The 12,460-nt window shown below is 48.6% G+C and overlaps 1 protein-coding gene across 8 annotated transcripts in view; it reads right to left on the reverse strand.

Moving 5' to 3' along the window:
- Nucleotides 1–12,460, reverse strand: part of LOC138520978 (F-actin-monooxygenase MICAL3-like) — a 247,756-nt gene that overhangs the window by 102,387 nt on the left and 132,909 nt on the right. For all 8 annotated transcript variants that reach the window (XM_069633453.1, XM_069633457.1, XM_069633459.1 and 5 more), the window contains exons 6-7: nt 10,061–10,216; nt 8,644–8,744 (exon numbers count right to left, since the gene is read on the reverse strand). In XM_069633453.1, coding sequence (XP_069489554.1) covers nt 8,644–8,744; nt 10,061–10,216 — 257 coding nt within the window. The remainder of the gene's footprint in view (nt 1–8,643; nt 8,745–10,060; nt 10,217–12,460) is intronic.

A 12,460-nucleotide genomic window follows, 5' to 3' on the forward strand; every position in this document is an offset into this window, starting at 1 on the left:
ACACACAAAAGACTGGCCTGCTTGAACTCTGTGAATGCAATCCTTTTCTAAAACAGTGGACTATGTCCAGTCTAACTGTTCTGTAGATGTCTGGCTGGTAGGCGAGACAATCCCAGCACTGCAATCCTTGCACACCAGCCCTGGATTCATACAACCTATCCCTCTTGCCTTCTCCTCACTGTTGCCTCTGACCATCTGATTAGGAAGAGCTCTGGGATCTGGAAAGGTCATCAAGTTTCCATCACAGCAGAGTCTTTTCAGTTAGCCCAACAGCAACATTTTTACAAGGCACATTTTAGTCAGTTCTGAAGTCTGAAACCTTTCTTTTTTGGTGATGTATTTTAATTAAAGTTCCAAGAATCCCCTAACAAATTAGCATGAAAAGCCGTAATTCGTCCTAATGCCACCAGAATGCAGTCTCGGAGACCAACCAGCAGACTGCACACATTCAACTGATCTCTCAATAACATCACACCTAATGTTAGGATGCAGCGACCATCAGGCAATCACATCACCTGCTCACTTATTGAGGGCGCCCAAGCACCCTCTAATACCCTACTTGCTCAACTGACCTGGACTACGGTCCTCGAAGGCATTCAACCTATCAGTGCTTTGAGGTCATACCAATGACATATAGAGCGCTATATCAATGCCAAACAACATGACTATACCAAAACGGACATAATCGAAGTACCCCACACATTCCAATACGGTTGACGTAAGAAACGGACCTAAACAGAAGGACTGGCTTGGGGTGCAGAACAACGTCATGGTGAAACAAAGAACCCCAAACCGGTTATAGCCAGCCACCTCCCCCCCCCCCCACCTCACTGTCCTGCCCGTAGTCCGAGGATAAAGCCAGTCAAAGTGGGACAAGAATCCATTGAACTCAGAAGCCACCTATAACCATTTGAGGGTTAGCACAGAGCATCATTATACCCCAGGCCAACCCAAAACATAATAGGACTTTCCAACAGGTGCCCGCCCCAGGAATAACAGATATCGGGGTGCCATGCACTTCCTGCCCAGTCACTAGCAACTTGTCCCCCAATGTTGACTTAAGAGCAGTCCAGCATTCTCTGTGCACTACGATAATTCCCACCTAATGTAAATTTCATCCTCAATCACTGAGTTTCGCTGGGATTACATCGCCAATTTCAGACCCTAAACCCTCAAAAGCGTTCCTGCCAGGTACAAAACCCTATCGAGCATCAGTGTCTTGGCTTACACCTAGAAAACAATGCACCAAGTGATTCCTGTTCGTTCTCACGGCCTGCAGGGGCCAGCCCTTCATGCTTTCATACCGGACCTCAAACACAATGGCTGGACTCACTTGTCACGCACCCTCGCCATCAGATTTAGCAGGTTTAAGATTACATTTCTAATCCCACCAAAGACCACCTTTAGTAGGACAATCCATCACGGTCAGGAGCACACTTTCTCAGGAAGGCGTCAAGTGGATTTTCCTAGGCGACCCTGGAGACTTCCCTAGGCAACCCTGGAGACTTTCCTAGGCAACCCTGGAGACTTTCCTAGGCGACCCTGGAGACTTTCCTAGGCGACCCTGGGGACATCCAACAGCAGAGTTTCGTTGCCCTCAGCTGGTTTCCCATTCTTTCCATGTTTGTTAGGAGCTGTTTTTTCCGGCAATGAGGTACACCCTTTCTGGTGTTCCCAAACATCTCCCAGTATTTAGTTTTGCCTCAGTAATGTTGGGTCGCACAGCTCTCTGTGATAGCCTGCCCTCTGGCTTTGCCACGTGCTCTTGTAGTTTGCCAAACCTGGGGCTCTAAAAGTAGTTTGGCGCTCAATTTTTTCTAACATCTCCATTCTGAGAGCACATAATGAAACACGTCTTCACCCTCACCCGATCTCCGAGGGTCTCACTTTGGGTGAAAACAGTCAGAAGTGATAATCCGCTACTATTATGCCCAACCATTGGGCCCACGAGAAAGTGTAACCAATGATCCATACCCCTCTCCCCCTGGATAAAATCAGGCAGTGAAAAGCTCCATCATTAATCGGCATGGCAAAAGAAACGAGTTAGGGACAGAAACCAAAGGCACAGCTTGCCCCCATCCATAGCACCTGCAGCCGAGTGGCACCTTTAGCAGCCACTCCACAGACACTTCCATCTGTGGACCACCGCCACAGACCTCACCCCATCCAATTCCTCTCAATTATTGTCAGAGGGGATTCGCAACATGCAGACATCTATGGTAGGTTTCATCCAGGACTATTGAAACACAGCTCCATCTAGAGTGCCCAAGGAAGGGGGGGGGGGGAGAAAATGTCACCACCTCATTTCGCCACGCAACCGGCTCTGTGGGAAAGGCTCCTCGTACCATTGTGTCGGTACAGGGGCTAAGGTTCACTCAACGGTTAGATTCAATCAGCTTGAAGCTCTCTGCATGTACGCTCATCTTGTGCCTCAGATAGACCACTTCTTACTGGTTGGCTTCTAGAAGCTGGCGATTTCCATCATTGAAGAGGATTTGCGCTAGCTGATGATATAGGGCCCGATACATAGAAATACTTGCGTGGAAAATAGGGTACTTGCGTACCAAACTGTGTGCACAATCCTGTTTGTCCATGGAATCAAATGCGTGGGATATTCCTTGGACTTGCATGAATTTCGCACAGGTACAGTATGTGTCTGTGAGCAGCTGAGAGCCTTACGCAAGACTACACACAGAGCATGGGCGAGGCTGCGCAGACAGCAGAACTCGAAAAATAAGGAAGAACAAGGTAAAAAGTGGGGGTTACGAGGGACGGCCCGCAGGCAGTCCATGACACGCCTACAAATGCGCACGGCAAAGCGTATTCATCGATCTGATCGCACAAATCCCTCGATCTCTGCCATCCGAAGGCAGGCGTAAGAACATTTGTGGATAGGATTCGCAGCACAAAGGTGAGTTTGCATGTCAGATTTAGGGGTGCGTGCACGCTGACAGGGGTCTGATCGGACTTAGTGGTGCGCGTACGCAGCATAGTGAAGTGCTGGGATGGTTTACGGGGGTTTGTACACAGATATTCAGTTATATTCCCGAATTATGAAGTGTCATACATACGCATGTTGTCGGGATGCTGGCAACAGTTACGGGGGGCCATGCGCAGGGTCCCTAAAGTGTAGGCCTGCTTGCGGGGGAAGGGTGCGTGTATTCGCACCAGGGTGAGCACGCAAATGTAGCTGTTATGACTGTTTATGCTTCGCATGGGGGCGTGTCATGGGCGTTCCGGGCGCGACTTACAAATACGGTTACTTTGCACAATTAAATTCCATGAATGCCCAGTGTGCACATTTTTTATTCTGCGCGCAGGCTCACGCAGTGTCGTTCTCGGCGCGTGGCGGGAGACATTTGCACTTTTCCATGAATCGGGCCCATAGCCTGATCCTCTAAATGCCATCTCACTTTCCAGTATCTCCAAACGTACTTAAGAGTAATCCTTCACAAACTACCCTTGGAGACACCCAATAGCAACAATATGCACAATACAGTTTCCACAGTGCAATTCACACATTCCCCCTACAGAAGATCTCATTTAATTGGTCTCTTGTAAACCGAACAACGTTTACATATTTCTCTACCGCCTTAACTATAACCAACGTCTTGGCTCTGTGTTTGAGAGGAACACTTAATGATAATGGTGTGCTTATTTATATAGCGCCTTAATCCAAAGCGCTTTACAGAGCACATATTTAAATACAATATCACCCAACCAAAACTGGTACTCATTTATAGACCTCGGAAGGATGCAAGGGTGAGTTGACCTTGCTGGGATTCCAAACCTGTAACCTGCAGATCACGCTCAGATCGCAGCAGCGAGCGCTCAACCCACTGAGCTATCTTACCGGCTTAATTTTCTTAATGACCTCAAGCATAAAAAGTTAAAACTTCTCCCTCGTCAGCATCAAAATATTCTGCAACACCTGTTTTGGAATTGTTCGAGCTTCAGAAACTCTTCGAGCTAGCAATATCTCCACGATGCCCGATCTTGGCCAATATTCTGCTGACCCTTTATCTGTATCTGTGCGACCACCGCCGCAGGAGACATATTGCCCTTCCTACCCACCTATTGAACATGGCCTCTCGTGGAAGCACGGGGCAGTTGGTATGCATGGCACGGTGATACCCCGCCACACTTCCTGCAGACAGGTTTTTCTCATCCAAATTCATCCTAATATCATGGGCACCTCCACAGAAAGCACAGCGTCAGGCACCTCTATAGACACTGGCTACATGGCCAAACCTACGACACTTGAAACCCTCAATGCTGAGGGTGGGAGGGGGTACATACTTCACCCGAAACCTTTCATAACCAATACGCAGATGCTGCGGTATCTCCACAGACTTAGGTCACCAGTCCTGTAGAAAACTGCATTATGCAATCACCAGTCCCACAGGCCAAACTTCTCACTTCCGCCACATTATCAAGCTTAGGTGCCACCATTCAGACGCCCCAAGACCTGACTGGCAGGCACATCATTCATGCAGCACCCCCTTGCATCTTTCCACACTCCCCGTTAGCACAGTCCATGCTGCGGAGTACCCGCCACCTTGCGATTGAGAATTCTCATTTTCTTAGCTCAATCCTCTTGCAGCCCTACCCAGCTTTCATATGCTTCATGGCCTTTTAACCCGCTGCGGAACAGATTCCGCTACTTCAATGGGGTACCTATTCCCCAAATTCTACCCCTGCCCGCATTCAACGAGGGGTGCCAATAGTACCCTTCTACACACTGGGGCCCAATTCTCTAGAAGCGTCGCCATGGAACCCCTCCGATGCCTTGCACCACACCTCCTCCCCTTAAGCTTCAAAACCATATATCTTGAGGGTACAGCAATCCCGGTGCCCCCATCCACACCCTTATCCGCGGGAGACCTGCTCCTATCCTCATTCAACCTCCCTATTCTTATTTATTTATTTTTTTAACTCAGAGCCAGGGCCACTGTTGTGGGACCCCCAAGGAGTCCCCCATTTAAACAGCCATGCTGCCTTAGCAGCCAATTTCCATAAAGGGGGCATCTTATCGCCCCCACCCTGCCTTGTCACGCCTTGAAACACTCGTGTATAGGCGCGCTATATACACACACAATATAACCTACTCCTATTGCATGGTTCTCATCTGCACGACGCTTGCTTCGCGCCAGCACGACGCTTGCTTCGCGCCAGCACGACGCTTGCTTCACACGCGCTTTGCGCCTGCACGACGCTTGAAGCTTCTTAAAACATGGCCCGCGGTGCATGCGACCACCAACCTGCCCGCCTTATTTTCCCACTGCACCGTTTCCCCCTTTCTGAAATTGTGCAATCTTTAGGATGGTCCTAAATTTGCTGTCGTTTTCCTCCTTTCTTAGGTTGGTGGTTCGGCATTAAACAATTTGGAACCCAGTCACTGCCAAAGACCTGCCTCCATTTCTGCGAGATTATCTGGGGGCAACCGGAGGAATAGGAAAGTCAGGTACTGAACGTATAGTTGGCAGATGTAGCGCAAGATTATATGAAACTACGCTAATCATTTGCATAAGTTTCTCATCCGAGGTGAAGGCCAGTAGCAGACCAAAGGATTCTGGGTACAATCTGACAGACCCCGCTTAGACCTTTAAACTGTACCAAAGCTCGACCTGGAACCCAGAAAAGCTTTCTAGCAAAACGGGGGAAGTATTTCACAGTCAATGCGCATGACTCTTGAAATTTGTGCTAGAATGAGAGATCGTTTTTGGGGCTCCTAAGAAGTGTGCCAGGATAATTTGTTATGAACCCAGGAATGGCTCTGAAGTGCGGGTGAGGCATCAGAACACATTTAAATGGGATCATTATTGGCAGTAATGAAATGCTGTTTTGGGGGGGGGGGTTCTATACTAAGAGTTCATCAAGACCACAGGGGTCTGAATTTCAGGTGGAGTGTTAAGCAAGGGCTGCCTGTTGCTAGGTTTGTGATGGGTGATCACAAGAACTTGGTGATATTAAATGTTGCTGTGAAGGAACAGTCCATGAGAATGGATGCCTTGCAACCGATATGGAGTGTCTGTTGTCCTTGTATCCGATTGGCGGATTTCACCTGATGTTAAAGGGAAAGTGATCAGCAGAGAGGTCACAGATAGGTGGAGCCTGAGCCTACAGCCTAGTGTCGGGGGTGATCCTGGTCCTATCTTCAGTGGGGTGAACGCTCCGCTCCCGTTCAGGTGCCATTTGACCTGGGACGGTTGCAAGCCCAAGCAGACAGAAGCAATGGGGACCACGCCTAACCTCACCACGCACTGACATGGCGGGACACCCCAACTCGGCTGGAAGGAAATGGTCGGTCGTGTTGTTCTGGAGTGTAATGCTTTGCCATGCTATTTGAGCGTGCCCTTGAAAGAGTTTGGGCATGCCTAGTTCATGTGCCGCCCATCTCCCATCAAAGTAACAGATGTTGCAATAATTTGGATTCTGGAAGCAGCTTTGGGGTACACACAGGGGTGTTGCTAGGTCTGGAAAAGACCAGGGGCTATGCTAATGTCGTCACTGTCTGGACTCGGGGATAGCTAACCTTTTGGTTGTAACCGCTGAGCTTCTACCCAGGGCTACAACTAAAGGTCCCGGGGCCATAGCCCCCTCAAATCCCCTAGCAACGCCTCAGAGTTCAAGTAGCCATCATCCTCTTTTGCTGGGTGAGAAGCACCGACCAATCAGCAGGCTGGGATTGAGGGTGTAATTCCATGATCACTGCATATGTTCTCTTGGGACCTTCACCCTGTACGCAATATATATTTTTTTAATGCTGGCTGCTCCCCAGCTCCCGCGACTGACCGTTCCCATCCCCCAGCCCGCGGTGTTCGCTTGCACTCTCTCTGCACGATGTAAATTGAAAAGGGACATACTCCCTTTGATATTTTCCATGGCGGCGGTTCATCCTGGTTTTAGTTTTAGGGTAATTATGCACAAGACGCACCAAGGCCTAATCTGTGGTGGCAATGGCAATAAACTCCACTCTGTGGGGCAAGCAGGGCTGGTAATGGCCTGGAGCCCTCGCAAGGCCACAGCTGCGCTCAGGTTTACCGGGCTAAGGATAGCAGGTGGTTACCGGCCCAGTCTGCCTCACATGGCAAGGTTTATTGCAGTTTCTTTTATGAAAAATGTACCCTCTAGGTAGCTATTCTGACTGGTCAGCTAGAAGGTCTCGCGTGCGTTCAAAACGCGGTCACATGTCTGCTGCTCTAGAAGGGGGAACGCAAAGCTACTACAGCGCGCAGGATAAGTCTTCACTGGCGTCGCATCGAAGGAGTCCATTTTAGATGACGTAGCAGGATTCATTGGGCATTTCTATGAGGTTTTCCCCCAGCATGGGATGTTTACATTTCCCTTCCAGATGCCTTAGAATTCACCCCTCCACATCCTCTTCCAGAAAGAGAAGAGAAACCAGGAGCATAACAAGTCACATAAGCTCCCGAATCCCTTCGCAGTGCGATCCCCTCTCTCGACTAGAAATTGAAGTTGGGAAAGGCTCCTCCACGAAAGTTATACATTTGAGGGCGTTCCCCATCTCTGGAGAGGACTGAAGAGGAACAGTCAAAACCAGCAATCTGTGTCCCGCCTGGAAATCGTTTATATACAGAAATACGTCATCAATGAATCATTGGTGTTAATGGTTGCAGAGTGCTTGGTAAATTGTGCTAATTCCTGGCAGTCTAAATCAAGGACGGGAAGAGGGCACGCTTGCAGGATTCACAAGGGCAACTCATTGTTGTGTGCCTGGCATATTGCAAGTTATTGATTTAGCAAAAGTATTGATATGATAAGGCATTAATAACGCGCCTAAACACAAGTATTTCAAGGCACGACGAGGCAAGGGAGGGGAAACAGAGGGAGGACAGAGACAACGATCCTTCTAGGCCAGGTGTCATTCAGATCGCGCAAGTGCAGGGGAGGGGAGGGGGTGGGAGTGCAGGCAGAAAGGGGAGGGGATAGTGCAGTACATAGGATAACAGTAAAATAAATAAGACAAATAAATACAAGTGCAATGGTAAGGGTAAGTGCAGACATCAAGTGTCAAGTGCTAGTAGGGGCTGTAGAGATACAGAAACAGTCCCCGCGTACGCGTACAAGGGTTGCCAGGGGGCAACTGGTGGGGGGGGGGGAGACCTGGGCCCGACAACAGAGGGTAGCCAGGTAAAAAGTGCAGTATCAGATTCAGGCAGGAGATCAGCTGGGAGAGGCGGAGAGAAAGCAGAAGCTATATTATTCAATTGATATACTTTAGCTTCAAACAGACAAAAGAAACAGACACTGAAGTATCAAGTGTTGAGTTTAACACAATGAACATACTAGACATGAAATGAATGAACATACAAACAAACAACTTGTTTGCAGAGCAGGTATAGCTTCCCTTTGAGGCACCATTCAGCACCCTCGGCCACCCTGTGCAACGGTGCCATGCAAAGTCTTTCATCAACCACCACAGGTATCCCAAAGGCTGGCTGCTATGTTATGTTATCCACATTTATATAGCGCACGGTCGCCCGAAGGCATCATGGCGCTAAAGAGGAGGACTGATCAGCTAGGAGAAGCCACAGAGTAGAGAGCTAGAAAAGGGTGGTCTTAAGCGCTCTTCTAAAAGCAAGGTGGTTGGAAATTTACTGTAAACCGCAGCACCCTTACCTGCACTATGACCCCCATCTTCAGCAGGCTCTGCTTCTTGGCAGTCATCACGAAGTAGTGGGTGTCGTCCTTATAGTACACAATATTCTCCAGGTCGATTCCTGTTTGAGGGTATAACAAGGAAGATGCCGGTGAACACGGCTGTGGCAGCACAGAACTCCAAGGCACGAGGCTACACCGCTGAGGGGCACCAACCAACAGGGGCGGCAAGGAAATACAGCAGGGGCCGCACTAAACAGAGATGTGAGACAGTATGGGAGTTGTAATAGGGAGGAAACTGAATGGGAAAGAATTGCAAACGCACTGCCTGTCCGAGTGCATATCTATGAAGCCTGCACAGCTCTAGCATGTTGCGCATTCCGTGTGAAAGACGCACGTTCTACTGCCACCAGACAATGCTGGCGTTCTGTGGGAGAGAAGTCTGCTCTCCTGTCCCCTCACAATACATTCAGTACAAAATAAGGCAGAGTGCCCACTTGTGAGCTAATTTGGGGTTATCACCTCCCCATTCTATTGTTAGCCTTTCTTTGTACGGTTTTCATCAGGTCAAATGCCATTTTGGCTGTTCTGACTTGGGGGTCCTTGCCAGAGCAACGGGAACCCACGTCTGACAAGTTGAGGGTTTTACAGACACCCCAATTCCCATCCCTTTGTGTTGCGCCAATGGAAGTGGAGTTTGGCTGGCCAGTATGGCATGGATTGCCGCCTAAACTTGGTAAGGTGTATGAGCGTGTGCGTGCGCGTGTGTTTTTCTGCTGGCATTCCCGAGAACCCACCTGTAACTAACTACACCCTGAGAAGCTCTGGAGTCCCTTTCTGGAGCCAGTTGGCCAACCTGTTTATGTCCAGCTGAAAAAAACAGAGTCGCGCGGATATGACCCTCTACGCGTTACAGTGATACTGATTATGGCATCTCATTAGTTGATGTATTATCTGACTAGGTAGTTCAATGCATACGGTTGTGATACTTCTTCTTCTCTCTCCCTCTCATATATATCTATGGTGAAGAATCTGATTATTATTCTGACTTGTTATTTGCATCCTATTCATGCTTTGCATCCGTGATACCAATAAAATGCGTAGGACAGAGAAGCTGAAGAGCTCATCGTGGAGACTCCTGCCTTGTCCTGTGGACTTCCGAGCCTAGTGAAGCAAAGCTTCGTCGCTCAACTGTCCAAAGGGATCCTACTTGAGGCTCTTCCTCACCCTAATTCAGCGGGAACAGCTGGAATCCCCTTGTGTACACCGGTAAAAGCTCACAGACCATGTTCTCCAACTGGAACCTACAGCTGGGTTGGGACAATGCAGAAACGTGTAGGGTTGCGTCAAAGTCTGCAAAGGTACTGCAGGAGTGGGTGTGCCATGCAGAATCGGGGGCGCATTGATAGTACGGGGAAGGGTGGGTACAGAATCTGACCGGTTTGCTTAAGCAGGTCCTTGAAGAACTTCTGGTTGTAAATTCGAGCAACGCCACTGATCTCCGCCACCTTCACCTCCTCTGCCGTGTGCCGGTTCACAAAGTTGGCAGTGATGCCAATTGCCAACTTCCCACGGAGCTCCTTCCTTCGAAACCCTGAAAAATAAAAAAAAATAAAAACATATATTTGTTGTAAGAGGGGAAAACATCAGGAAAAGACAAGCAGTCTGCATTTTCTGGCAGTAGCTGTTAGTGACAACTAGGTTTCTGTTTTGCAAACCTGCTTAATTAAGAAATCTTATTTTATTCCTGCCCCTTTTACCACCCAAACTGTAGTCTCTCTTATCAAATTGGTTTGAGAAGTAGGGTTGTCGGGTCCGGTCTTAGCGTGGCACTCTACTTTTTCATCAGGCCCTATGCAGACTATATCATTAGCTCCTTTTCAAGTAGCTCCCACACACATCTTGTGGGGTGTACACAGGGGTCATTCTTAGCCCCTTTGCTTTCTAATGTATATCTGCGTCCATTGGCTAACCTTCTTGCTTTGTCCGGCATATGTTTTTATATATATGCCGACGATACTCAATTTTCAGGCTAAATTCTCCTCTACTCCCTTTGAAACTAAAAACTTGGTTTGTCAGAGATCGGCCGCTGGATGTCACAAAATTGGTTGAGGTTCAATGGTGAGAAAGCAAATCTTGTTGGTCACTCAGGGGGGAATGCCCATTCTTTCTGGGAATCAGATTTCTGGCCCGATTCTTCGGGCCCTTGCCCAGCCCCCAGGCTCTTCTGTTAAGAGCTTAGAGATTAAGCTTCTTCCTTCTGGCTCGAGAGAAGCACAGATTGCATTAGTCTGTAACTCGGGCTTCTTCCAACTGAGACTTTTAAGAAAGGCGCTTCCTTTTATTCCATTGCAGTTTCACGCAACTGGAGTCACGGCCTCTAATAAGGACTCGTTGGTCTATTGCAATGGCATCTACTTGCGTCAACCAGACCTTTTGGTCCAACGCTCCAAATTTTGCAACATTCCGATGCATGATTGGCTTTAAAAGTCTCTGAGGCGGTCTTCTGGCTCTTCTTTACTAGTTCAGCTTAATTGGCTCCTGGGGAAAAGTCGTATAAGATTTAAGGCACTCTGTATTGCATAACACACTTTTTTCTCCACAGGACAAATTTTCTTCAGTCCAAGTTGATTCGTTTTGATCCCAGACGCTCCTTGCGTTCAGTCTCTGAAGATCATGTGAGCTGGAGGGCGCTCTTTCGCTTTAAGCCCCTATGCCGTGGAACTCGCTCCCCGTCCACCTGCAGGAGATTCCAGATCACTTGCTTTTCCGGAGAGCTCTGAAGACTTTTTTGTTTTGGAGGAGGGACGTTTTTGGTGGTATTATTACTATTGCTGCTCCCGCCCACATGCCTTTTGGCCTTGGTATGCACTTAATACATTTATTTACATTACATGTTGCAACCTCAAGTTTTAAGTAAAGATTTGCCAAAAATGTTACCAGAGGGCAAAAAAAGTGTGATTTAATTTCAATAGTCCTAATTATTCCAGTGAAACGAAGCCACCGATACCAGAAAGAGGCAACTGAGAGATAAGGGGGGAACGCATAGGTGTAAAAGGAAGGGAGCAGAAAGAACACAGCAGCAAAAAACAAAGGAAAAAGTCCATCATACTCAGAGCATGCTCAGGATTCTTGTGGGAAAGATCAGTCCCGCTTCTACCACCCTAACACATCCTCCAATCGTTTTGAAGGAGATCTAAATAACGGCGAGATTTCAGCGGCCTCTGCAAACTTAGAACCTGCGCATACAACACCGGGGATGGCGTGGAGTCACCATCTTCGACTGGCCGCCAGAACATGGACAAAGGCCTTGATGTGGATGTCCCATGATGAGATGGGTCGAGATCAGCAGTAGGCTGAGGCCGGGACAGAGCCCTTGAGAGCCAGAGGCTCCTGGAACTCACAGATGCGCAGATCATTCTGAAATCCTGTACCATAGGCAGGGCCTGTGCAAGCACTAGGTTAACTAAGCGGCTGCGTAGGGCACTAGCCAGCAGCGAGCACAAACTGCAGTCACCCCCCGCCCCCTCTGATATCATGAATTACAAATGAGATGTAAACCTATCTGAGCTTAAGTGGCTTCAGGGGGCCCTCATGAATTTAGGAGGGGCCCTGCTGCAAACCACCGTGCTTACATGTCTAGGAGGCACTAACTTGGCAGTGGATTCAAGGCTGTTGGCCACCGACACTTGTTTTCTGGCTAGTCCTAGTTCCATTCTCCTGCAAGTTCTGAAATACCGAATGAATTCCTCCTGCTCAGCAGTGAACGAACAGCCATCTCGGCTGCACGGAAAGGTGGGTTCCAGGGGACAACCACTATCCCGAGTTAGAGGTGGCA

Source organism: Ambystoma mexicanum, chromosome 13 (genome assembly GCF_040938575.1).
Source record: "Ambystoma mexicanum isolate Mex_15411 chromosome 13, UKY_AmexF1_1, whole genome shotgun sequence".
NCBI classification, from domain to species: Eukaryota; Metazoa; Chordata; class Amphibia; order Caudata; family Ambystomatidae; genus Ambystoma; species Ambystoma mexicanum.